We start from the raw sequence: 26,426 nt of genomic DNA on the forward strand, positions 1-26,426 counted from the left end.
GACAGTCTGGAGTCAATCAATAGATTTTTGGGTTAAACAGGTGAAAAGGCTGTTGCAATAATCCAGGCATGATGAGATGAAGGCGTGTAAAATGGTCTCAGTGTCATTAACAGTTAACATAGATGGAATTTTTGCTATATTTCTAAGGTGATAAAAACATGATTGAACAAGCTTTGTGGTGTGCTGCTCGAAATTTAAATTACTATCAAACCAAACACCAAGGTTCTTTGCAACAGGCTTAATGTGATTTGCTAGGGAACCAGCAGATGGCAGTATTTGATTTGCCATCTGCTGAGACCCGATGACCAGGATTTCTGTTTTGTCTGAGTTCAGCTAGAGGAAATTATTTGACATCCATTTTTTAACTTCACAAAGGCAGTTGTTAAGTGAACTCAGCATTCCAGGGTCTGTGGATCTGACGGGCAAGTATATTTGTGTGTCTTCAGCAAATGGATAATATGTCCAAGGGGAAGCAGATACAAGGAAAACAAAATGGGTCCTAAGACCGACCCCTGAAGCACACCATATTTAACTGGACAGAACGAAGAGACATAGTTGTTTACAGACACGCAAAACTTCCTATTTGACAGGTAGGATGAAAACCATTTTAGGGCAGTACCAGAGATCCCCACCCAGTGCCTCAGCCTGTTTCATCATGATGTTGTGATCAATGGTGTCAAAAGCAGCGCTAAGGTCCAGGAGTACCAGGACTGAGCACATACCTTCATCAGCAGACATTAAAAGGTCATGGGTGACTTTAAGCAGGGCAGTCTCGGTGCTGTGGTACTTCCTGAAATCAGATTGAAACTTTTCAAATATTTTGTTATTTTCCAGTACAGTGAGCAGCTGTTTGGACACAATTCTTTCTAGAATCTTTGCAACAAAAGAAAAACATCCTGCCTCCTTCACGACATTCTTTGACACTTTTTTAAATGTATCATCTAGTCACTAATTTGAAATCTCTCTGCTTCCATGCACAGGGTGCATAGTATGAAAAAAAAAAAAAACATATGTAGCTGCACCATGCCATATTCTTCAAGGCTCATCACCGCCTGCAGCATCTTGCACCTGTGGCTCATCAAGCAATCAACCAGTGAAACACTCTTCCTCCACTCTTCACCAGTTTGTCATTTTACCTCCCGTGGTGTAATTGCTCCGGCCAAATCTTCGAGTCTAAATCTAGTTGAACTTTTTTTGCGACCTAACGTCATGTTTCTTTGTCCACTCCGGTTGTTTCTCGTCAAGTAAAAATATTTCTGGCAAGACTGACATTTTTCACATGCTGTCAAGCCACACATTAATTTTCTCACGCAGTGAAATACAAATGTAATTATAACTGACTGAGACTCACAGAGCGAATCAACTACACCCAACTGATGCAACACCGGCGTACGCCCTGATAGTCATCAACTCAACCACACCACTCACGCTGTGACGAGTGATAACTTAGCTGGTACAGTTTTGCAACATGAACATTTAAAAACTGAAGCACAGCCTAGCTCAGTTTGAGATTGTGAGCGCTTAATGAGCTGCTGAAGTTAACGTGTGTGGATTTGTGGTCAGATTTCTGCCTGATCAGAAGTGTTTCATTTACTTTCGGTTTCACATGCAGCATGCAGTCCCAAACTGCATCTGTCAAACGGTCTGAAGGGGATAACGTTACTACCAGCGGGTCAAAAACGTAATGCGCCGTAGCGTAAAGGGCAGGTGGCCTTCTCATTACGTTAGTACGTTAGTCTGGTAATATTGTGACTTTTTTCTGGACATGTCAGAGAACACAGATGTGCAGAAAGTTTTGAACATGAGCAGAAGGCTGTTGATACACAGGAGCTAATGAAGTCCATTCTAACTAAATTGAAATTAAATAATTTATTATTGAGGTGAAAAGGTGCCACAATCACATTTAAAGAGGTTACTCCCCCAAACAAAGACACAAGAGAGGAGAGAAGACTAAATCATGAATCAGCAGGGATGATATTAAATTGATCTACAGAAGAAACAGATCTGATAGCAGCACAGAATGACTGAGAGCTGCACTGACTTACATACTGTTATAGTTAGGCTGAAGAGTTTGAATTGTCACCTGCCAGCAAAATTTTGTGTTTCTCTTTACATAAATAAAAACATTTTCACCATAAACTGGTGCAGAAAAATTAATCAGAATGCAGGAAAGTCTTCAAGGTATTCTTGATTCTTGTTCTATTGTCTCACACATCATCAGAATCAACAAATCATCAAAAATCTGACTTTTGGTGAACATTCAGATGTGTGGCATCTTTTTTCAGGCCCATGTCATACTTATACTGATGTCATGCCCACTGAACTGGAATGTTTAATGATAAGGTTTAATAGATCTATGACAGGGACTAATTCAACATTCTTTTAGCCCGACTTCCTCGAATCCTTTCATTTCAATTCAACAGGCTTAACCAGTGGCACCCTTTCAAACAGAAGGTGAGAAGTTGTTAAAATCACACATGCACTTGGCACATGCACTCCTTTTTTTATATAGTTTATGGTGCAGGCATGCTCTTGTCTTCTTACTTTGTGTTGCTTGTGTGTTTGGCTGCAAGCAAAACCATACAAATAGTAATTTACGGCAATGTGGTTACAAATTTATTGAATGAAGTAATGGTTTGACTGGAGACGTTTCGATTCTATTTGATACCGGGCTGTTTCGGTCGATACCACAAAGGTACCGAGTAGCAATACCCATCTGCATCTGCACTCAATTGCTATTCCTCAAAGACCTTCAGGTGTCGCTGACCTTGAAAGTGAATCTTGTGGATTGCAATTGAATTGAGAGAACCAAATTTGAATTGATAGAACTGAAAGTAAAAATCACTAAAAGAGTTTTATTTTTAGCGAGGCTCAAATACAGTTTCAAGTGCAACTGAATTGAGTTTCACAATATTGCAGTGAGTTTCAAGTTTATTGGAAATCAGTTAACTAATAAATTCAATTCCTAATGAAACTATACAGATTCAGTTTTTCAGTAGTTATTCAGGTTAAACAGTACAAATTCAAATTATGCTGTTCAATTGAGTTTTTTTAATGCAGTTATAATAGAATAGTTTCCACTGACACAAATATCAGCCCATAGATACATTTTTTCAGAAACACTCATGATTTATGATGTAATTTCTCTAAATATGTGAACACACTGCAAATGTTTATTACACATCATATAACTGTCTCTTTGGTCAACTAACTGAGTAAAAAGGTACAGTAGGTCAGGTTCTAGTAGTTCCTGTATAGGACATATTGTAAATAGCCCTTTTAGTCAGTGAAAGCTCTGTCAGATTTTTAGCATGAATCATGGAAGAGAGTAATTTGGGATTCACTGTCTACAATATGACGTCTTTCCTTCAAAGCTCATCAACTTTTTCTATTTTTGTGTATGATTATTGGTTTTAAATCAGATAGGATACTGTTTGGAGAGAGATTTGCCTTCTGCTGTGATCACATGTCAAAGATATGTCGCTTGTGTTTGAGCAAATACAAATTTAGAAAGACTAGCCTTGTGGCTGTTGTGGGGGAAAAAATAGCATCACAATGGTGTCAAATTTGCATGCTTCTTGTGATGGACTGCAGATCATTAGGTTATTAATGAACAAGATTTTCAGCCAACTCACTGTGGAAACAAAATCAAAAACAGGTTTATTACCTTTAAGTGCTTCTTGTTAGAGTGTATATTGTATCACACATCATCAAAATCAACAAATCATCAAAAATCTGTCTTTGGGTGAACTATCAGATGTGTGGCATCTTTATTTATATATATATATATATAATGTATATATTGGTACCTCAAACAGGTCAGTCATGTCATGACAGATGTGTCAGCAGGTCGGGCCTGGGGCCGCAGTGTGAATCAGCAAAGCTTTGTGTTAAAAGTACTAGTCAAGAAATCACTGTGGGACGGTGGATTTCTTATAGGTCTGGGACCTACTGTTGCACAGTTCTTTTGGGTCTGGGACCCACAGTAAAATAGAGGAGTGTGAGTCATAGGACTCACAATAAAAAAATATAAAACACATTTTTAAAAAACATTATTTTACTTAAGGTTGCTATTCTAGGTGAATACAAAGTAAATATACAGTATTGTTGAATGCTGAATGTGTTTAGTGAGAATTGAAAACAGCCTTATGTGAATGAATTGCGACTGGCTCCCGGCTTCAAGGTCCTCATAACACTTAAACAAACCTCCAAAATTTTAAACAAGAGACAGCTTATTCTAAATTTAAAAGAAAAAACCCTAAAAGGTTCATTCTTTATTACATTCTGGGGTTATTTAAACACTACGGAAAATAGGTTCAAATAACAGTAAGTAGGAACAAGACCCTTCAATAATAAATGCTCCTAATATTAATTACATGATTAACAACCATGGTAATCGAAGCACATACCAACTGGACATTTGGGTAAAAGAGTGTGGCTTTCCAGTAACAGGCAGCTTTTAGTCTCAGACAATCAGAAACTTTAAAGAGTAAGTTTACAAAAAAAAAGACAATGAAAAGAGATAACCTAAAACAGACTGGACAGCAGATTGTTTAAAGGAAGCACTTCTCAGGGACAGGGAAAAAGGCAGGGACAGCATCTTTAAACATTTCTGCATCTTATTGTGTCAAACCAGGTCCTGATCTGGACCCGGTCCACCCCCCCAGAACCTGTCACTCTTAGTCCTCCACCACACAAAAAAACCCATTTTTCTCGGATCCAAAATGGAGGTGAAGGATTTGCATCACTGCTACAGAGAATAAAAGCAGATTTTTTCGCAGCAGACTCACAGAAATCCACAGCACACACAGGCTCGCAAGAACCGGGAGCCAGTGGGAGAAACCAACCACCTGAGAAGCACCCCCTGAGAGGTCGTGGTTGTAGAGGCAGAGGAAGAGAACGTGGCATATCTGACGCTTGTTTGAAACATGAAGATAAAAACACACTACAGCTGAACTGATAGCAATAAAAGATGTGCTGTTTCAGTTCAATGCACTGTGGACACAAAATCAAAACAGGTTTCATTCCTTCTAATGATTCTTTTTTGAGTGACACCTCAAACAGGTCAGCCATGTTGATGGTGTGTGGAGAAGGTTTAACAGGAATTACTTACACATTCTTCTAACAAATTTCCTGTAAACATCACCCTCTTTGTCCTATTCTGGGATCACACACAGGGTGCAGTCAGCTGCATGTGATTGGGGAACCACTTCCTCGAGTCCTTCCATTGTAATTCATCAGGCTTAGCTGGTGGCGCGTGTGGACACAAATTTTGACTTGTCAGACCACAATGCAGTTTTCCACTTCGCCTCAGTCATCTTAAATGAGCTCAGGCCCACAGAAGGTGGTGGTGTATCTGGATCTGGTTTACATACAGTTTCCTCGGCATGGTAGAGTTACATTTTTGGATGCAGTGACGAACTGTGTTCACAGACAATGGTTTTTGAAAATGTTCCTCAGAATCGTGTCTGTTTCTGATGCAGTGCTGTCTGAAGACCCGAAGATCACAGCATTCAATATTGTTTGACCTATGTGTCCTGAGATTTCTTCCGACTCTATGAATCTTATAATGCTTTGATGTACAGAATCCCCAGGTTATTTGCAATTTTACAGTGAAAATCATCATACTTAATTTTTGCACTCTTTGCCAGCGCAGTCTTTCACAGAGTGGTAATCCCTTCACTTCAGAAAGACTGAAGAGATGATCTTTTTATATCCAATCATTTTTAAAACCTGTTGCCTTTTAACCTAATTAATTGTGATTGAGATGTTCCACCACATATTTTTTTTCTAGTATTCCAGTCAGACAGGCAGCACACTGATAAAATGAATTAGGCTAAATTAAATACATTGTAAACCAGATCATCATGAGTTACCCACTGTAACATTCCCACAGTCGTTCTGTTGTTCCTCGTGACAGACAGGTGACTTCATGAACAAATATATTTAGTGATTTTGGAGTTTTGATTTTTTACATCTCAGGGCTTTACTGTTTGTTGACACTGAACCACAGACTGCATAAAACAAGACTGAACACACTTATATACTGGTAGCCACGTATGTATTCAAAAGCCTGTGTACTGTGTGGTCAGCTGTACACACTAGATATCTTTCTATTAAATATATGGCACAGTGCTCTGATAACAGAAATCTCACAGAAGTTCACTGAATCAAAACACGATTTTCACTTGTAATGGTGAATTTTTACATTGTTTTACGTTGGTAATTTTACTTAAGTAAAGGATCCAAGCACTTTTTCAGAAAGTCCTATTTAATGGCTATTTTTTTCTTGTTAGCTTTACAAACCCTAGAAACATTCTTAATGTGATGGATGCATGTGGCTTACAATAAATCCAGTTAATTTGTTTACAGGAAGCCTGAGCCTGTTTGACTAGTTTATTTCTCATTATTTGAAATGTGTGCAGGGTTTTTTCCCAGCAGGATATAAAGCATTTGAAATTAGATCCACTTTGTCCAGCTACAACTAGAGTTGGGCAATCTCTTCGTTTTTCATATCGTCCAATTATGGCTACTCGAGATCACCAATAGGCGATCTGATCCCTAAAATCCCAGCTTGGAAGATTTAGGCTTTCACGTATTTGGGCCTATTAATATCTTTTATATCACAATCCAAATCATATTCATAACTTAACAGATATGTGAGGTGTCAGATCCACAGAAAGAGAAGGCAGACAAACTGGTTTGTAATTATGGATTTAAAGCATATAAAGCTATAATTATCATAAAGACAAAAAGGTTTAATATGTAACAACGCATTGTATTTTTTAAGGTTTATCATGTTTGCTTTTAATATAAAATCTTAATCTAAAAGCATTACTAGTTACTACAGGTGGTGAAAAGGAAATTTTCAAGTACTCAAATATTATACTTAAGAACAGAACTTGAGTAAATGTACATTTATGACATTTTTGATGTTTTGTGAAACAGGTGATAGGTGAGATGTTGGGTGTGTCAATGAATATTTTGGCTGGAGTTGGAGGAAGATAGAGAGAGAGGGAGGGAGAGAGAGGGAGGGGGGAGAGGGAGGGAGGGAGGAGAGAAGAAGGGTATTAAAGCAGGTGCATTTCTGATGATATGGACTTGCAGCGATGGCTTTCTACAAAGTGATCTGTGTGGCAACTCTGCTGACTCTCCTGACACAAGGTAAGAACCCTCCTCACTGTGCACAGAGGATCAAGAATCTTTTAATTAAGTAAGAGAAGTTGTTAAATAAATCAGTATTACATGAAAGTGCAGATCCTGTATTGAAATTAAAATGTACAAAACCAAAGTGCTCAGTAGATCCTGTCGCACTGAAACAATATTTACATCAATTTATGAAAATTAGCAAATCTACAAGAGAAGGAGAAAAAAAGTAAGTCCAGGATGAGGAAATTCTCTAAAACTCTTTAACATCTAAAAGTCATTATGTAATCTGTTAAGATGTTTGTGGAAAAGAAAATTAAATGGCAAAACTAGCCAAATTTAAAAAGACATTAATCTGCATGTGAGCAGTAATTATAGAAATCAGATAAACGTAATGGAATAAAAATAGTTTTGCACTGAACTCATGGCTTTGTTTAGACTGATTTAAAACTTAGCCTGGATGTATAAATTGAAATAACATACATTAATTTCCAATTAGCAGATCATTATAAAAAGAATTCAGGAAGCAGCTGAGTGATGTAAATGTTATTTTTCCTGACAGTCACTATTTGCATTCATTCTTTGAGACATGCATTATGACCTTGTGATTAATAAAGCTGTAATTTTTACAGTACAGTTTCAGGGACCCCAGAATCAGCACAACCTCAGGCTAATGTACAGCAGAGTACATGGCAGGAATATTTTGTTGAAATATTATGACTTTATTCTCAGTAGATTGTGATTTTATTCCCGTAATATTACACATTTTGTCTCTAAATATTACCAAGTTATTCTGCAAAGAGAAAACAGATATGTGGGAGAGATTTTAGATGTGCAGAACGTTTTGGACGTGAGCAGAAAATCTTCTGAAACACAGGAGCTATTAAAGTCCAGGGGTTTATAACTGAATTAAAATGAACTGATTAATCATTGGTGTGACATGCACATTTAAAGAGTTTACTTCAGTCATGCCTACATGTGTGCTGAGGGCACCCCAGGTGAATCTTCTCTCTCTGTTTTCTGAGGTGATGAAAGTTACGCCCTGTTAAAACCAATGTGGAAACCTTATCATAACAGGAGAGTCAAGATGAGCAAGGCTTCTCAAAATAAAATCCCCCAATGGTCTCTATGGAAACAGGAAGATAAGGCTCAACCTAGTTTTCCAAAGTAAAAGCCCCACAAAGTAATTGTTTCTTAACTGGCAACATTAGATTGACCTAATTTTTAAAAATGACCCCGACAGTAACTGTACTTAATAGGGAACTCAGGAAATGAAAAAAATAGGCCCTGTAGAGTAACTTCATCTTAACAGGGAACTAGGGATGGATCTTATTTTTCAAAACAACAGTCCCCAGACAGTAACGTAAGTAAAGTTTCAAAATAAACCCCCCCAATGGTCACTGTATGTTAACAACAAACGAGGGATGACCTGGAGTCCGACCATACAGTATAAGGAAAAACAAGTGTGTTCATATTGTATGTGTCTCTGCAAGCACTGCAGGATGCTTAAACTGGGATAATAAGGTCAGTGGGGCATATACACACACACACGTCTTTTTCAAGTATTTTATTAATGTGGGCGACGTCAGCTCAGTCTAAAGGGACTTTGCTTGTGAACTGAAGGGTCAACAAATCAAGTGCAGCACGGACCATTGCGTAAAGTGCCCATGAGCAAGGCACTGTACTCCTGGCTCCTTCCTGGATGCTGCACAATGGCCCCTACACAGATGGGTTAAATGCAGAAGTTTTGCATGCGTTGTACTGTGTATAACTGTATCTGAAAGTAAAAGTTGTTTATATCAGTGTTATCTAGTAACTTCAAACTCCAACCAAACCTTAAAATACTCCACATTTGTCAAACATTATAGGTTGAATTCCCATTCATACTACAAATAATTACAAACTTTAGCAATACGAGATTTATTCAAGCTTAAAATTGGATTATTTAGAACATTCCCCACGTTTCCCAGTCTTTTTAGTCCTTTATACTTCTTCATGCAAATTAAAGCCACCACTGTAGTTTAGTGTCAGCTTTTCAACATTCCTAAAAATATTCCACATCTTTCATACATTTGTATTATTTGTATATATTTTTCAAGCCAGAAATCTAGTGTAGTGCAAGCTAAGTTGAATTGTGCTTGATTTGAAAATTAGAAGCACTGAATTTGTTAATCTGCAACTTAAAGCCACCTTAAAACTTTTCTTATTCTTTTCAGTCTGTCCTTGTAGTTGAGTTTTTTGTAAGCATGCAATTAAAGTAATTATGTGAACTATAGCTAAGACATATCAGTATATATAAATACACAATTAATGTATCATTGTTTTATGTTTTCAGAGTCTCAGTCACAACTAAGTGGTAAGTCACCGTTTCTACGCTCACTTTTTTACTTTTTTACTTTGTCTGTCTGTCTATTATTGGGACATTTCAAAGGAGACATATTATGTTTTTCTATATTTTATGATTAACTACAATGTTACAGTGTTAGATGTTCATGTTAAACATGGACAATAATAATGAGGTTAAAGTATTTAAAAGAAATCTCTTTAAGCAAAAAACTCAGATTTCCTCCTGTTCTGAACGCTCCGTTATGAACAGCTGGCTCTGTTCTACGACGCATGGAGCCAGATGGAGCAGGTGTTTCATATATGATCATTTGCTCCGCACAGCTACGCTCAGTCTGTATGGACCTCTGAGCACAACAACAGCCTGGTGACATGCTTCAGGCTTTGGCCAATCAGAAGACAGTGGGCTTTGAGGGGGGGCTTAAAAAGACAGAAACATCTACAGCTTGTTTCAGACAGACGCTGAAATGAAGCCCTACATGAAGAGTCAGTATAAGACAGAGAAAATTTTTTTTTAAACTTTGAATCATGCAAAGCTGCCATACAGGAGTCGCAGAACTACAGTATAGGACTGTAAATGCAGTATAATTTGTCTCCTTTAAAAATGTTTTTGGGGCGTAAACATGTTGTCAATAGCTTGTCTCTCTCCTCAGTGTGCGGTAAGCCAACACTCAACACCAAGATTGTTGGAGGACAGGTGTCCACTCCAGGCAGCTGGCCCTGGCAGGCCAGTCTGCGAACCTCTGGGTCCCACTTCTGCGCAGGAACCCTCATTAACAATCAATGGGTGCTGACTGCTGCTCAGTGCTGCTCAAGGTAAGCAGTGAGGGTAGGGCGGCGTCAAAAAACAACATGCCATGCAGTGGTGGAAACAGCCTGTCTAAGGCAGTGGTTCCCAACCTGGGGGCAGGAATCTCTCCAAGCGGTCGCAAGATAAATGTAACAGGTCTTGAGAGGATTTACAGGACAGATAAAAATATATAGATATCACCATCCAAGGAGAAAATCTGTGTTTTGACCTGTGATGATGTACAGCAGCAGACAATGATTCATTTTGAGGAGTCATTAGCCAAAAAGGATGGATACTGCTGCTTTAAGAGGCAGGGGAGAAAATTTAAGAGGATTATTCCAGCAAGAGTTTAGGATGCATTTTAGAGTTCATTTTTGTAGCTCTCTCTATAGGCAAGTTTAGCATCTGGTTTCCGTTTGTCGTCCGACTACTAGGGCTGTGCAATATGATTAAAATCTCACATCCCGATATAGGTCATTTTATATACCAGTAACGATATATATCCTGACATAGAATATTTTCTTTGTAAATTCAATGAAATATTATGAACTCTGCCTCATAAAGGTGGGTGGTTAGTTATTCTTTAGAAATCCAACACCATGATATAGAGTGAACAATGACACAGCAAGTAATGTAACTGTTTAATATGAGCTAGGTTTTGGGTTAGCAAACTGTTTTTACTTGCTTTGTAAAGTAAACATGAGAGAAAGAGACAGTCCCAGAGCAGCACAGCAGCTCCAGGCAGTGATACAGCTCTCCTGCTGCTATAGCTAACATCACAACAACAGCATGTCTTGGTGAGCTAGAAAGTAAACTGAATGTCTCTGGGCAAGCCATTAAAAGTTACCTGACAAACAAATAATCGCTGAAACGGCTGGAGTAACTTAGTGTTGCGTTGCTTGTGGGTGCTGACTGCTGCTCAGTGCTGCGCAGTCAATTCCAAAACACATTATTCCATCAATAAATCCCCAGGGACTGCTGCCGCATCGTTTCATATTTGCCGGCAGACGTGGCTCGTATGTCATTATAACCGTAATAACTCCACAGACGTGGTCGTACAATCGACTTAGTCTTTGTTTAAGTGCTCTCGACTATAGTTGTACTTTTCATGTTTTTGCACTGTTTTGTTTCTCTTCTGATTACCTCAGATCAGGCTTAAGCACGAGCACTCTGGTTGTGTATCTGGGTCTCCAGAGTCTACAGGGAATAAACCCCAATCAAGTGACTCGGACAGTATCACAGATCATCATTCATCCCAACTTTATCTCTGGAAATATTAACAACGACATCTGCCTCCTGAAGCTCTCCTCTCCGGTGACTTTCACCACCTACATTCAGCCTGTCTGTCTTGCAGCCCCAGGCAGCACCTTCTACAAGGGGACTGTCTCCTGGTCCACCGGCTGGGGCAATGTTGGAACTGGAGGTGGGTCAGAAAAGACCTGTATTACATTTATTCTCAGAAACAGTCTGATTACAGTGGTGCCTATAACTATGTTTATCGAGTGATAAGCAGGCTTGAGCCCAAACGCACAACAGTGGAGAGCTGACATCAGTTTGCAAGGTTTATTAGCAAAAAGCAGAATAATGTGAAATGCAACCTCACAGAGACAAGAAGAAGCCTCAACATACTGCAATGACCGAAGAGGGACTGAAAACCATTTATACAAGAGCAAACAAGCGTTGTGGGACACAACCAGGGGACACACATCAGGTACTCAGGATAGGGAAGACTCTCTCAAACACACACAGAGGCAGGGAGATACAGATGTGATACAGATCAGTGGCCTGTACTACGAGGCGAGGTAACTGGCTTATCAAGGTAACTTCATGAGTAACTTCCTGATTAACCCGTACTACGAAAGGTTTTACCTGAGGTCTGCTGCCATGGCAATTTACACATCTCTAAACTGCTCCGAGCAAGTTATCTTTGTGGTTAACTCGAAGTTGCCCTGTATATGTGGACCGCACACCACATTTGTACTCACATTTGTAGATTTTATTCTGACTTGTTCCACTGGTGTTGCAGCTGAAAAGAAGTTTTTTTCTTACCACCCCAGCATTACATTTAAACAGGTAGCCCTGAAGCCTCTGTGATTTAGGGAGGAGATCTTAAATAATTAAAAGGCCAAGTCCTCAGATGTAGCCCATCTGTATTGAATTGAATTATCACATATTTAAAGGTCCAGTGTGTAATATTTCTGAGGATTTATTGACAGAAAAGCAATATAATATCCATAACTATGTTGTCAGTGGTGTATAACCTTACACAATGAAACTTTATATTTTTATTACCTTAGAATGACTCATTTCTATCTACATAACTGTGGGTCCCCCCTTACAAGGACGTCGCCGTATCGTGCCGTCATGTGAGCTCGTTTCATCATCATCATTCTTCTTCTTAGCTCATCACTACGTTGAATATGTACGTTCAAAGAAGAAGAAGTAATAAGAAACAATTTTTCATGCATTAGATGGTGGGTGAGAATATAAGCCATAATATTTGAGACTGTTGTCATGGTGTTCGGTTAGCTAAGTTGATAAAGTGCAGGACTCTCAACTAGAAGGTTGTGAGACTGATTACATAGCGACATGCAGCGACAGTTTCTCATGCTGACATTACAGCATTACAGCTGCAGTGTTTCAGTGTTTGATCCGCATCCATTAACCTACGGACGCTTTACGGGCTCTTCAAGAGGTCAAGCAGGCTACAGACTCTTTTTAATGTTTAGAATTTTTCAAAGCTCAGTTCAACTCGAAGTAAAGCACTGATGCAAAAAAACATTCTTGCGCTTTTTTTTTTGAAGGCTAAAGCACTTGAGGAAGTGATTATGTGACTAACTGTTGCTGTCATGACTGAAATCTAAATCGTCAAACATTTATTTTTATTTTTTGCTGCTATCAAAGCACCATAATCTGACTGCGCGCCAGATATTATTGCTGGCAGGCAAAAATAAACTTAATCTATTATGCGGTTATATGGTTTGCAATTTGCAACCTCACACAAAATCTTACACACTGAACCTTTAACATGATTTAATTATGTTATGCTTTATTAAATGTAAAAATCGCCCTGGCCTCCAGCACCACTGTGAGGAATCTTGGAGTTATCTTTGGACATGTTGTTTAAGTCTCACATTAAGCAAATTTCAAGGACCGCCTTTTTTCACCTACATAATATTACGAAAATCAGGAACATCCTGTCTAAAAATGATGCAGAAAAACTAGTCCATGCATTTGTTACTTCTAGGCTGGATTACTGCAATTCCTTATTATCAGGCTGCTCGAAAAAGTCCATTAAGACTCTTCAGCTGATCCAGAATGCTGCAGCACGTGTTCTGACAGGAACCAGGAAAAGAGATCATATTTTTCCTGTTTTAGCTTCTCTGCATTGGCTTCCAGTAAAATCCAGAATAGAATTTAAAATCATTCTTCTTACCTACAAAGCTCTTAATGGTCAGGCACCATCTTATCTTAAAGAGCTCATAGTACCTTACTACCCCACCAGAGCACTGCGCTCCCAGAATGCAGGGTTACTTGTGGTTCCTAGAGTCTCCAAAGTAAACTAGGAGCCAGAGCGTTCAGCTATCAAGCTCCTCTCCTGTGGAACCAGGTTCCAGTTTGGGTTCAGGAGGCAGACACCATCTCCACATTTAAGAGTAGGCTTAAGACTTTCCTCTTTGATAAAGCTTATAGTTAGGGCTGGCTCAGGTAGTCCTGAACCATCCCTTAGTTATGCTGCTATAGGCCTAGACTGCCGGGGGGGTTCCCATGATGCACTGAGCTCCTCTCTCCACCTCTTGTATTATCATTATATACAATATTAGTAAAATTATCACAACATTATTCATTTCCTGTCTGAACCACAACCAATTTTACAGATTATGTAGTTCTATGTGGACATTGTGTTGCATCAGCCCTTCGCCCTCTCTCACTCTCTTTTGCTATCCAACGCTCTCTCTGGCTCTCTCTCTCTCTCTCTCAACCCCAACTGGTCGCCACCAATGGCCACCAAACCTGAGACACGGTTCCATTCGAGGTCTCTCTACCTCCGAAAAGAGAGTCTTTTCTTGCTTCAGACAACAAGTGTTAATAATAATATAGAGTACAGTCTAGACCTGCTTTATATGAAAAGTGAAATGAGATAACTTTTCTTTTGTTATGAATTGGTGTTACTGTTTCAATGTGAAGTACAGGAAGTGTTTTGAAGTTTGGTGGCAAACCTGTCCTTTGGTTTAACATTTAAGCTTGAATTGGAGTTACTCATTGTCCCTTTAATGGACTAAGACATTGAAAAACGACTGGCATGGTCCTTTAGGTTCAAGTAGTGAGAATGTTTGTTTGATCCACAGACAAACACCTGGCAACTCTTGAGGTGTGCCACAGATCACTAATGTGTTTATTAAACTGCCCATTTTGTGCGAAACCATTTTAAAAGATGTGAATCTATTAAACTCAATTTGTCTCTCTCCAGTGTCCCTTCCTTTCCCGCAAAACCTAATGGAGGTGCAGCAACCGATTGTGGGGAACAGAGAGTGTAACTGTAACTATGGAGTGGGTGCGATCACAGACAATGTGATCTGTGCCGGGTTAACTGCTGGAGGAAAAGGCATCTGTCAGGTGAGCATTTTTACACCTGTATTTGTGTCAGATTTGACCATTTGCAAAGATTCCTTCTCCTAAATGTTTCTCTCCTTTAAGGGGGATGGAGGAGGTCCGCTGGTGAGCAAGCAGGGCGGTCGCTGGATCCAGGCGGGAATCGTGAGTTTTACCAGTAGTAAGGGCTGTGCCCAGCCTAATATCCCATCAGGCTACACCCGGGTGTCCCAGTATCAGTCCTGGATCAACAGCCAGATCACCAGCAACCAGCCAGGCTTCATCACCTTTACCTCCTCTGGGACCGACGGCGACCTCAGCATCAGCTGTCCTGGCCTGCCACCGTCAATACCCCAAGGTACATTTAGCCTTGGAAAGCTTAATATTAGATTTTTCTTCTTCTTCTTCTTCTTCCAGAATGTATGAATGGAGATGTGTTCATTTACTGTTCATCATGAAGTTCATGGCAGCACCATGGTTGTTTATAAAACGACAAAGTTATATATTTGTGGTCACTCTTCGTAAAGAGAAAAAACTTACTTCATGTGTAAAATCAGTGGAGGGGCCCTTTAACTTCTGCTTCATGTTTTTGTGACATTAAGACATCATCAGGGACTGGAGCAATAACAGTAGTAGTAGTATTAATAAAACTCATTAGTATTTTTAGTAATAAGATTAGTAGCAGTAGAATAACATATAGTCATTTCAGCCCATCCTCACTAGAAAAAACGTCCGTATAGGTTTATTATTTAAGCAGCTTTTTATGACTCATATTTATGTATATTGTTAAGCTGTGACCTTTAGTGATTCCTGTCCAGCTGTCATTTGGACATTTTAAACATGTTCTTGGACGTAAACTTTTAAAAATAGTTTCATTATTGTCAGTATTTACTGTAAACCCCGTATTGTTCACTCTGTGTCTTTATTGTCTCTCTCCTCAGTGTGTGGTCAGCCAACACTCAACACCAAGATTGTTGGAGGACAGGTGGCCTCTGCAGGCAGCTGGCCCTGGCAGGCCAGTCTGCAAACCTCTACAGGGTTCCACTTCTGTGGAGGAACCCTCATTAACAATCAATGGGTGATGACTGCTGCTCACTGCTTTGCAAGGTAACTAGTGAGGGTTGGGTTGCGACAAAAAACAACATGCCATGCAGTCCTGTAAACAGCCTGTCTAAGGCAGTTGGGTCGAGACCCTAGACCTTTGCAACTTGAATTTAACTGATATTATCATTCATCATCATTCAAGGTGAAAATCTGTGTTGTTTCAAGCTGTCATGACGAGTAGCAAGCAGACAATCCTTCATTTTTGAAGCGTCCCCAGCCAACAAGGTTGGGAAGAACTGTTCTAAGAGGCAGTGGAGAACACTGAGCCATCCTAGTATTGTAATCATAGGTGCGCGGGGGGGCTGAGCTGTATTTTGGGTATCTCTAAAATATTGACAGCATGCTTTATTCCCATTTTCTCTATCATCATGGATCCATGCGTAAAATCAGGAGCTTCAGACTTCATCCAGCCAGAGGGTACAATCACCGACCATCCACAGCGGGCTGGTCGCTCTATTATCTCCTGTCCCTGTCCGCTCCACTGCCCCACTCCCACGGGTTGTGTCGCTAGTACGACAGACACGCTGTGTGCGGTTTGTGATTGTTTCTCTGGCTGGATGAATATTAGGATTAGATCCATGCACTACTGCAGCTGGAGTTCTCCACAGCGCCACGCAACTTTCTAAATTTTTCCCTCTCACAGAGAAAAGAAAGATCAGGTCGCAAACATAGCTGTTGTGTGAAGCGTAGTTGTAGCAAAATGGCTACATATGATAACAACAACTATAATAATAATAATAATAATAAATATTATTAGTAGTATTAGAATACAAACATGCCTGATACTTTCACACTCAGCCCCAGGCCTAAATGCTTACAGCTGCTAATGATTCAGCAGTAAGAATGACGCGGGGGGAAAAAGAGAACCCCCACGAAAGCTATGGTATAGTTTATGGTATATGCTTTGAGAAAGGTTTATTAACACAATAACAAAACATTCAATGCAATCTAAATAAAGAAGAAATGTGCATCCTTCAAAAGAAAAAAACTTTAGCTAAAAAACAAGCTACTAATTACTTCACAATAGTTTATTGTATTTTTTCACCAGCCACCTGAATTTTGTTTCCTTTTACACCAATTGCTGCAGAAAATGTCTCCAGAAAGCTGGAAATAAGGTGTTTGATGCTCATAGTCTTCTGGTGGTGGACCCTTACATCCTTACAAATATTTCAGCATTGAATATGTCTTCAAAATAGCATTAAAATATTTTCTCGTACTGTTCTCATGAACCTAATATTGTGTATCGTCACACCCCTAACCTGCGCCCTTATGTCCCCACCACTTTTCATCACAGTGAGGCCCTTGTAGTTGAATGATTAGAAATTGGCTGCATATTTGAAACAAAAAGTCAACACTGATTATTATAGTTGAAGTAACTATGTACATAAGTGAAGTAAGTGAAGTAATTTATTTTTTAAGTTATTTTTACCCAAACTAAGATGTTTTCCTAAACCTAACCAAATCGTGACATTTCACAACGTTAACCACAAGTTCTATCCTAACCGACATTTGAAATTTATTCTTACTAACTTCTTTTGACATGTAAACTTGGAGATTTCTTTGCCTGGAATAAAACTGATAAGGTAGAATAAGGAAGAAATGAATCCTTAGTTTTCTGGAGGTCGCCACTGCAACATGTGCAAAGAACATGCAATGTACATATGTGCAGACTGTATGGAAAATTATAAGATTAAGGGAACAACTTCTCTAATTAGACATGGTGGTCTCTGCTAAAGAGATCTGGACAACAGTTCTGCTTCCAGTGACTTTGACTGTTTTGTTTGTCTTCTGATTACAGCACAGGCGTAACCACGAGCACTCTGACTGTGTCTCTGGGTCTTCAGAGTCTACAGGGATCAAACCCCAATAAAGTGACTCGGACAGTGTCACAGATCATCATGCATCCCAGCTATAACTCCAACACTAATGACAACGACATCTGCCTCCTGAAGCTCTCCTCACCGGTGGCTTTCACTTCCTACATCCAGCCCGTCTGCCTGGCAGCCCCAGGCAGCACCTACTACAAGGGGACTCTCTCCTGGGCCACCGGCTGGGGCAATGTTGGAACTGGAGGTGGGTCAGAAAGCACCTGGATTACATTTATTTTCAGAGACAGTATAACTACAATGGTGTCAACAACCTGAATTTTCCATGTAAAAATGTAGTTCCTCATTTACCCAGGGGAGCAACAAAACCTTCCTGTAACTAACTGGCTGTGTCCAACGAAGGTTAAAGTCAAGGGGCAGTAGGGATGTCATAATCTGTCTGTGACATTAACAAACACACAGTTTGATGGTGAGTGGAGTAGGACCAACATGGAGGACAGCTCTCCATGTGTCAACAGGAAGGTAGGAGGGGGTATGAGCCCATGCTGCTCTGCACTGATAACTGTGAGACTTTATTAGTACCAGCACAGTGCGTTCAGACACAAACTCCATTAAAAGTCTGTACAGCTGTTAGACTGACAGCTGATCCAGCTGTGATCAGCTGCCGCCGTCATCAGAAACAGACGTCTCTTGACGTCACGTGACGCTTCAGGGGAAAGGGTGTCTCATATCTCTAAAAACATATATCCTCGTTCCTTCTTTCCTGGCACGGTTTGTCATTGCCATATCCGTGCCGTGATCAAGAGCCGTTCTTCACATGTGCAAAAGGCGTCCTGTCGGTCAAAGAAGGTTAAATGTGCCTGTTCATAATTATTCGTGTGTTGTTGTCCGTTCTCTTGTCAGGGCATCAAATACTTACGCTTTATAGCGTTATTTGATGCAAAAGGTACCCTTCGGGATCCTTACGAGACGCCTCTGGGTTCATCTGAATGAAATACCCTTTCCAGGCTGGAAGCGCTAAGTAGGTAGGTAGCTAGCTAGCTATGATAGCACTTAACCCTAACCATCATGGTGTGTGCCTAAACCTAAGTCAGTGATTTTATGCATGTCGACCGGCTAACCTTACAGCTGTGCACAACAGCCGATGTGCTAGCAGCTAGGGTTAGCCTCCTTTGTGTTGCTCACATTGTGAGATTGTTGTCATTATTAAAAATTAAAGATGTACTGTTGAGTAAGGTTTTTAATATATAAAGTATAGATTTAGTTGGATCATTTTGAATAGGCAGATTTGCGGTAACCTTCTTTAACTGACAGATTTTGCGCATGTGAAGAACGGCTCTTGCTGGCAGCACGGATTCTTCACGGTTTTCTTGCTTCTCTTCATGCATCCCGGTGGGCGGGACTTAGGTGTAATTTATACTTCTGCATCAAATCAATGGCGTAGGTGACGGCATTGGTTACGCTACGCAAAGGCTACACTGTTGCCTGACATGCATCCATATCCGTTGAGTTGACGCGGACCGTAAGCACTGTCATTGGTCGGCTTGGTAGCATGGCAATGCCCCCATGCCAACCGGAAGTGCCCTTGCTTTGTAGTAACTTTTACTAGCGGCCAAAACGGCGGCTGTAACACAGTGGATCAATATATTTGAACGTTGCAAAATGACTCGTTTCACTATCAGAATCTATATGGTTGATGACATTTGAAAAGGGTATATGTATACAGTTTTACCCCCATTCAAGTTAGCGGATCGCAAAACCAGAAGTTAGCCTGCTCGGCTTGCAAAAGTCAACACAGTAGACGCTCTAGCGCTACTGCCAAGTAGCGTTTGTTGATGTAATTGCAGAATCGATACACCAATGCACAAGTATAAATGCCTGGTTATGTGCGTAGCCTATGGCTTAGCTACGCATGTAGACCCTACGCAGGAGTATAAATCAAGCATATAACGCAAGGAAAAGACACAAGTAAGGAAAATGTGGATGCAATTAAGAGACATAGGAGGCAGCCAGAGAGTCCACCATGAAGTATAAGTGAGGCATGAGGAGACCATCCGAGCTGATTGGGGACAAGTGTCATCCAACTCTGGCTCTTCTGGGTCAAGGAGCACCATCCAGTGGATGCATCTGAACAGGTTTCATATCCTTGGACAGAGGAGGGTGAGGAGGGGGGCAGAAAGCACATGATACCTGTGGACTGAGGGCTGGCTGGCGTGTTCCGGAAACAGACACGGCCTTCAAGTCCATAATGTACCCCATCTGGCTGGTTGAGCAAAGCCTGATGACTCTCTGCCTCTCCTTCTTTTGCTCTTTAATCTTAGCTCTTTAGATGTTTTTTAGAAGAAAAATGGAAGCAGATTTTTCCAGTCTAACCCCAATTTATAGACAGGATGAGACCATGGTGGTGGCCAGTCACGCAGGTGGGCATGAAAAAACCTCTTTCAGCATTGGTTGTGTGCGCGAGGGATAACGATCAACTAGCGATTGCCTTAGAGGGCAAAGCCTGTACGATATATTAAGTGTCCATTCTGTGTGAAACCATTTGAAATCACATTTCACCACTTGTGTTGTTTACTAAACTGAATTTGTGTCTCTTCAGTGTCCCTTCCATCCCCAGGAAACCTCATGGAGGTGCAGCTGCCGATTGTGGGGAACAGACAGTGTAGCTGTACCTATGGACTGAGCATCATCACCAGCAACAAGATGTGCGCTGGGTTCAGTGCTGGAGGGATGGACACCTGTCAGGTGATCATTTTTACACCTGTGTTTGTGTCCAATTTCACATTTTGCAAAGAATCCTTCTCTAAGATGTTTCTTTCCTTAAAGGGAGATTCAGGAGGTCCGCTGGTGAGCAAGCAGGGTGGTCGCTGGATCCAGGGGGGAATCGTGAGTTTTACCAGTAGTCTGGGTTGTGCCCTGCCTAATTTCCAGTCAGGCTACACCCGAGTGTCCCAGTATCAGTCCTGGATCAACAGCCAGATCACCAGCTTCCAGCCAGGCTACTACACCTACAAGTCCACTGGGACTGACGGTGACCTCAGCGTCACCTGTACACCACCAAAAAACACACCCTAATGTAAGTGCCAGCCCTATCCAGATGATTTGATTTTTTATTTAGAAACCTCTTAGAGAGATTTAAAATGTTTTTCTTTATCATGACCAAAATGCACGACCATGTGCGTGAATGCAAGTTCACTGATGGGGGTCTGTTCTGTGTGAGTATTAGTCACATTGTATCTAGCCACGTCACTCAGGGCGTAATATATCTTGCTCTGTGTGCCTTGCTCTTTTCTCTTTACTCGTACTACAACATCACACACACACACACACACACTTGCATCCACACACCTGAATCCAACATCATGTAGTCTAACCTTCAGCTGTGCTCCACGCCAGATAGGTAAAGGGTATCTCCCATTGTGGTCTGCCACACATATCTTGCGTTCCTTTGAACCGTAGGTTGTGCTCCTTTGGAGCATAGGTTGTGCACGTCTCCAGAAATTAAAGCTACTCGTCCGCAAGATGCAGTTCAGCAAATGAACGTGGGGGCAGTATGTCAATCTGACAGGCAGGTCAACAGCAATGTCCTGTTCCACACACCAGCCCAGGTGGTGGCAGTAATGGAGTTGGTTTGCCAACCACCATTAAATGCAAAAGAAGAAGGTCAGCAGTAGACAAAGGAGATTTATGGCGGGATGTTTAGAATACAACTCCTGGAGCTAGTCCGCAATTACTGACATCATTATGATAACATCCTCAAGTGTTGCAATGTTTGGTTTGTTTACCATGTTCAAATTCGGACGATGTCAAGTAAGACAATCCGGTGTTGGCAAGAGATGATCCGGCCTTGATCTCCCCCTAGTGGATTCACGTTTAATCCTCCAGGTACACGCAGAGTACACATGCGCTTCTCCTGGACTCAAACTTGGATTACCTCTGTTTAACAGAACCGTGGCTTCACAGTAACATTCCAACTAATATGATTGACATTGCTGGGCATCAGTGCTTTAGAAAGGACAGAAATACAGGCAAGGGGGGAGGAGTACTAATATACATCAAGGACGAATTTAAATATCACTTAATTGAACTGAACACTCCCCTGGAATGTCTAGCCGTAAATGTAACCCTATCGCCTACTATGAATTTTAATATTGCTGTCTTCTATAATCCACCTTCTCATAATGTTACATTTTATGATGAATTAAATGTTATAGTTAAACAACTGGACTCTTACAGAGAGACAATATGGTATGGAGACTACAATATCAGCTGGTCTGACAAAAACTGTAAACAGAAACTCAAAGCACTTATAACAAAATTCAGCTATCGACAAATGATTGAAGGACCCACAAGGATAACAAGGCAGACTAAGACCCTCATTGACTTGACATTTACTACATTTACAGACCAGAACAAGGACTTATAATTTGATTACTGGACTCTCGGACCACAAAATGACTTTGACTGTTAGGAAACTGACAAAGAAGCGCCTGCAGTACTTTGGTAAACCTGATCATGAAAAAACACAATTCATTATTCCTAAAAGCAAAATTGTGCAATTTGAAAGGGAATTTAAAAACATAAACTGGGAACAAAATATGACATTAGATGATGTAGAGGAGTGTTGTGTGTAATTCCATGACCACAGCTATTACAAGTCTGAATTTACAAAGCAAATAAAATCTAAACAAAAAGAATCCATGGTGCTCTGGATAAATAATGAAAATACGAAAACTCATGAAAAAGCGAGATTTATCTTTGAAAACATCTCTAAGAGCTAAACTTAATACTGATCTCCTGATTTACAGAAGTTTAAGGAATAAAGTTGTATTTGAGCTGTGGAAAGCAAAAGCCACATATTAAACTCAACTAACTGACAGTGCTAAAGGCAAGAATAATTCACTTTGGAAGCATTTAAAAAATCTGACTAACAACTCAAATAAACACAAAAAGATTGCAGAACTTAACATCAATGGCAGTAGTATAACTGATAGTGCCACTATGGCTGATGAATTCAATTCATATTTTGTACAATCAGTTGAAGAATTATCAAAAGATTTCCAGTCCGTCGATTCTCTCAATCATTCATTGAGAGTCACTTCAATAGATTCCTTTTATATTAAAGAGGTGCCGGATACAAAAGTTGCAGAAATAATCAATAAACTTTCAAATTCCAAATCTAATGACATTTTTAGGATGAATATACTGCACTGCTCAGGTGCCAGTTGTCAGGTCTATGCGGATGATGCAGTTCTTTATGAACCTGCTAAGTCACCTGAGCAGGCTGCTGCTGTACTGTCCACCAGTATGTCTGACATCCAACAGTGGCTCATCCAAAATCAGTTACTTCTAAATCTCTCAAAAACAGTCTCCATGTGCTTTTACATTAAAAAACTTGATTTAAAAGAAAGATTTAATATTAATTTACAAAATAAAGACATTCATCCAGTTACAGAATTTAAATATCTAGGATTAGTTTTAGATCCTCAAGAAGAAAATCTCAAAAACAATACAAAGTAATCTCACCTGTTTCAAACTAATCAGAAGCTACATACCAAACCAGGCAGCCGTGCTGTACATGCATGCTATGATTTTTTTTTATATATCATACTGCATGACAGCATGGGCACAATGAATTCATTTATGAACTGTGTTATGACTGGCCTACACCAGTCATAACACAGTTCATAAATGAATTCAATTCAAATAAACCGCCCCATCGGAAGAGTCTGAGGACTATAAAATACGAAGTATCACAAGCTGCCCCTCAGTTCCTCTTGAGGCCTGCCAAGATGTAACTGACTTCAAGTTGTTGTTTAATTTATCTAACAGGTGAAGACAAGTTTTGGTCCTAGACCCGAGATGTAATCAACTCTTCTATACTCTGTTACTTCTGTTACATTTGATCATTTGGCCTTTTTCCATAAGCGCATAAGATGACTTCTGCTGACTTTCGCCGACTTGATAGTCAGATGTGAGATACAGGTGACTACAGGGGCATGGTTTAAAACACTGCCTTCAAGTCTGACACATTATTCCTCCCGTAGAGTGTATGAGCTTACTGTGAGCATAGAATAATGATTGATCTTGCAGCAACTGCCTTTGCAAATGCCACAAGTCACGTTACGTTATTACCAGCATGCATCACATTAACCTATTTTCTTGCTTTAAATTTTTAAACATTTAAGGCCTTTCTGGAAATATACTTATTCACTTTAATTAGAACACAAAAGGAGGTATTGTTCATATAGCACATTTTGAGAAACGAAGCAATAAAAAGTTAAGTTCCATTTCAAAAAAAATTGTACTTGAACACATCTGTCCTGTTTGTTTGTTCAGGGTGATCTGGCGGTGAGCAGAGCGGCTCTTGGTTCCAGACGGCAGTGTTGTTAGTTGGAAACAACACCACCTTCCTGGCTCAGACACCAACACCACCAGCAACAACAGCACCAGCACTGCTGCCGGCAACATACCAACTACCAGCGGGGGCGCTCCTGCTCACTCCCTCTTCTTCTTCTTCCATCTCCACATCTTCTCTGTGTGAGAACTTCTGGATGGAAATATCTTTCTCTCTATAATGAAGGGTGTAAAATTAATAAATGAATGACAATGAATTGTTTCACCAGCAATGAACAAATGTAGGTATATGTAGCCTGGCATACGAGCGTGTCAAGATTTTTGAAGGATGTTATGCAAAGACAAAATGATGATTTGTCATTTACATAAAACTTCCCCCTCAAATAACTGAAAACAGGATGGTGTTTAACATTGCAGGTAGAATTAAACTAATGCTGTCAATGGAACAGTCGTTAACAAATGGATTAAAAAACTTTAAGGAGCATATTTTAGAGGTCAGAGGATCACATGCCCATCATCTGCTTATTGGAGCTAGTGTACCTTAATGTACAATGATATCTAAAGTGAACAAGCAGCATTTGCTCTAAAAATACTTCAACTCTACTTTACATTTATAATAATTTAGTTTGAAAGGTTAATGTCAATATTAAGTCTTGTCGAGTTTTGCCATGGTAACAAATGTCCTGTAGATGTGAAAGTGCTGAAATATTAACCCCTTTGATTTATTTTTTTAATCACAATAACCTGGTTTTTAATTAAGGGAAATCCTTTCTGTCGGCTTTGAGTACATGTATGAACTCAACTCATGCAGTCTAATCTAAATGTCCTGCAGTAAATCCTCCTTCATGATGGTTATAATCTGTTTGTGTTGAAACTGTTTTAGAGATGTATTGATTCAACTGTATGGTCATTCTGGAGGCTGAAGTTGTTTGTTTTTGTTTCCACACTTGTGTATCAAAATAAAAAATTTAACAAATCAAGATACACTCACTTATTTTCTACAGTTTCTGAAGTGAATATTGTAGTGGACCTAAATTTATTAGTTATGCATTTTAATAAATTTATGAGAATTGATACCCAATTATGAATTATTATTCAAAAATCAGAATTTCCTCGTAAAGGGCACCACCGGAGTTGTTATAATCCTAGAGTCTCCGGACCTCTAGGTAGTTTTGAATAATTATACAATTATTACTAGTGATCAGTTAGTTAATAATCGCTCAATTATCTTAAATCAGTCAGTCAGTCTCATATCTAAAGGGTCAATTCTCTTGGCAGGAACTATAAATAGGCAACACACACAGCTCTTGATTATATTACAGTGAATTTATTCTCTAACTAAGGTGATAAAAGATGGTTGGATACAGGGAACATAAACATTTGCTGAACAATGAGCCTGGAGGTTCGATTGTGGGAAGCATTTGACTCATACGGCATAGAAGAGCTAATGAAAGTAAACTAATGCTATAGTTTAGGAGTTACAATGGACATCTGATCACAGGACGTGTGTTAAGTCTTACTGCTTGTCGACAGCCTGCTTTTGGCCTGTTGCACGGGTCCCACTCTAGCTGCCGATCCTGGCTTTTTGCTAGGGATTCTTCGGGGTTCTCCGTGTCTGATTGAAAACGCCTCCTCCGTCTGGCAATTCGGCTGTTTGCAGGTTTCCTTGGTTGTAGCTGGCGAGACCACGTGGCTTGGTCTGACCTCGGTGAAGTTGGCTCGACGAAAAAGGCTTAAAATGGAACTTGGTCGTTCCTGAATTAGTCCAGTGTAACTTAACGGACTCATAACTTTAACAAACCAAAGAAATAAAGAAAATAAAACAAACTGAAGGCAGATTGATGTCTCGGCACTTCAGGTGTGTAGCTTCAGGCGAACAAAGGCCTGTTTGTTTCGCTGGCCGAGTCTGGGCGTTGCCTGGCGAGGCACGCTGTGCGTGCCGAAGCATCCAGAGGGCAGAGACTAAGAGTGAAGAGTCTAGAGACTGGCGAGCAGGTCGCGTGTCGCTCTTTTGTTGCCTGGGGCGTGGTTCCCCAGGGGGCGTCTCAGGTTTCCCCAGGGACTGCCTTTCTAAACTTAATGTCTAAAGAAAAGAAATCTATTTGCACGTATTATAATCAAATATTTTCCACAATCGAACCTCAATGGTTGAACGGTTGTACTGTTCTAGGCATTTGGTAACAGGAAACAATTGTCACATTATTGGTCAGGATTTTTATACATTTAACCGCATTTCCGACGAGGGCATGTAATACTTATTTCGTCCA

The 26,426-nt window shown here is 40.1% G+C and overlaps 2 protein-coding genes across 3 annotated transcripts in view; both read left to right on the forward strand.

The window, feature by feature from the left end:
- The window catches only part of LOC119896541 (transmembrane protease serine 9-like), a 154,865-nt gene that overhangs the window by 69,836 nt on the left and 58,603 nt on the right, over positions 1–26,426 (forward strand). Inside the window, exons 10-15 of one of the 2 annotated variants that reach the window (XM_038710007.1) lie at positions 14,978–15,230; positions 15,814–15,979; positions 17,775–18,049; positions 20,402–20,547; positions 20,629–20,878; positions 24,142–25,129. In XM_038710007.1, coding sequence (XP_038565935.1) covers positions 14,978–15,230; positions 15,814–15,979; positions 17,775–18,049; positions 20,402–20,547; positions 20,629–20,877 — 1,089 coding nt within the window. In that variant the 3' untranslated portion in view covers position 20,878; positions 24,142–25,129. Of the gene's footprint in view, positions 1–14,977; positions 15,231–15,813; positions 15,980–17,774; positions 18,050–20,401; positions 20,548–20,628; positions 20,879–24,141; positions 25,130–26,426 lie in introns of those variants that run through there. The other variant, XM_038710006.1, reaches the window with a different exon arrangement.
- LOC119896550 (transmembrane protease serine 9-like) overlaps positions 7,097–26,426 on the forward strand; it is a 134,945-nt gene continuing 115,615 nt past the window's right edge. Inside the window, exons 1-2 of the mRNA XM_038710021.1 lie at positions 7,097–7,164; positions 9,482–9,502. Coding sequence (XP_038565949.1) covers positions 7,110–7,164; positions 9,482–9,502 — 76 coding nt within the window. The 5' untranslated portion in view covers positions 7,097–7,109. The remainder of the gene's footprint in view (positions 7,165–9,481; positions 9,503–26,426) is intronic.

The sequence above is a fragment of the Micropterus salmoides genome, unplaced genomic scaffold (assembly GCF_014851395.1).
Source record: "Micropterus salmoides isolate LMB-PRFRI ecotype aquatic unplaced genomic scaffold, ASM1485139v1 Ms_hic_scaffold_10, whole genome shotgun sequence".
Lineage (NCBI taxonomy): Eukaryota > Metazoa > Chordata > Actinopteri > Centrarchiformes > Centrarchidae > Micropterus > Micropterus salmoides.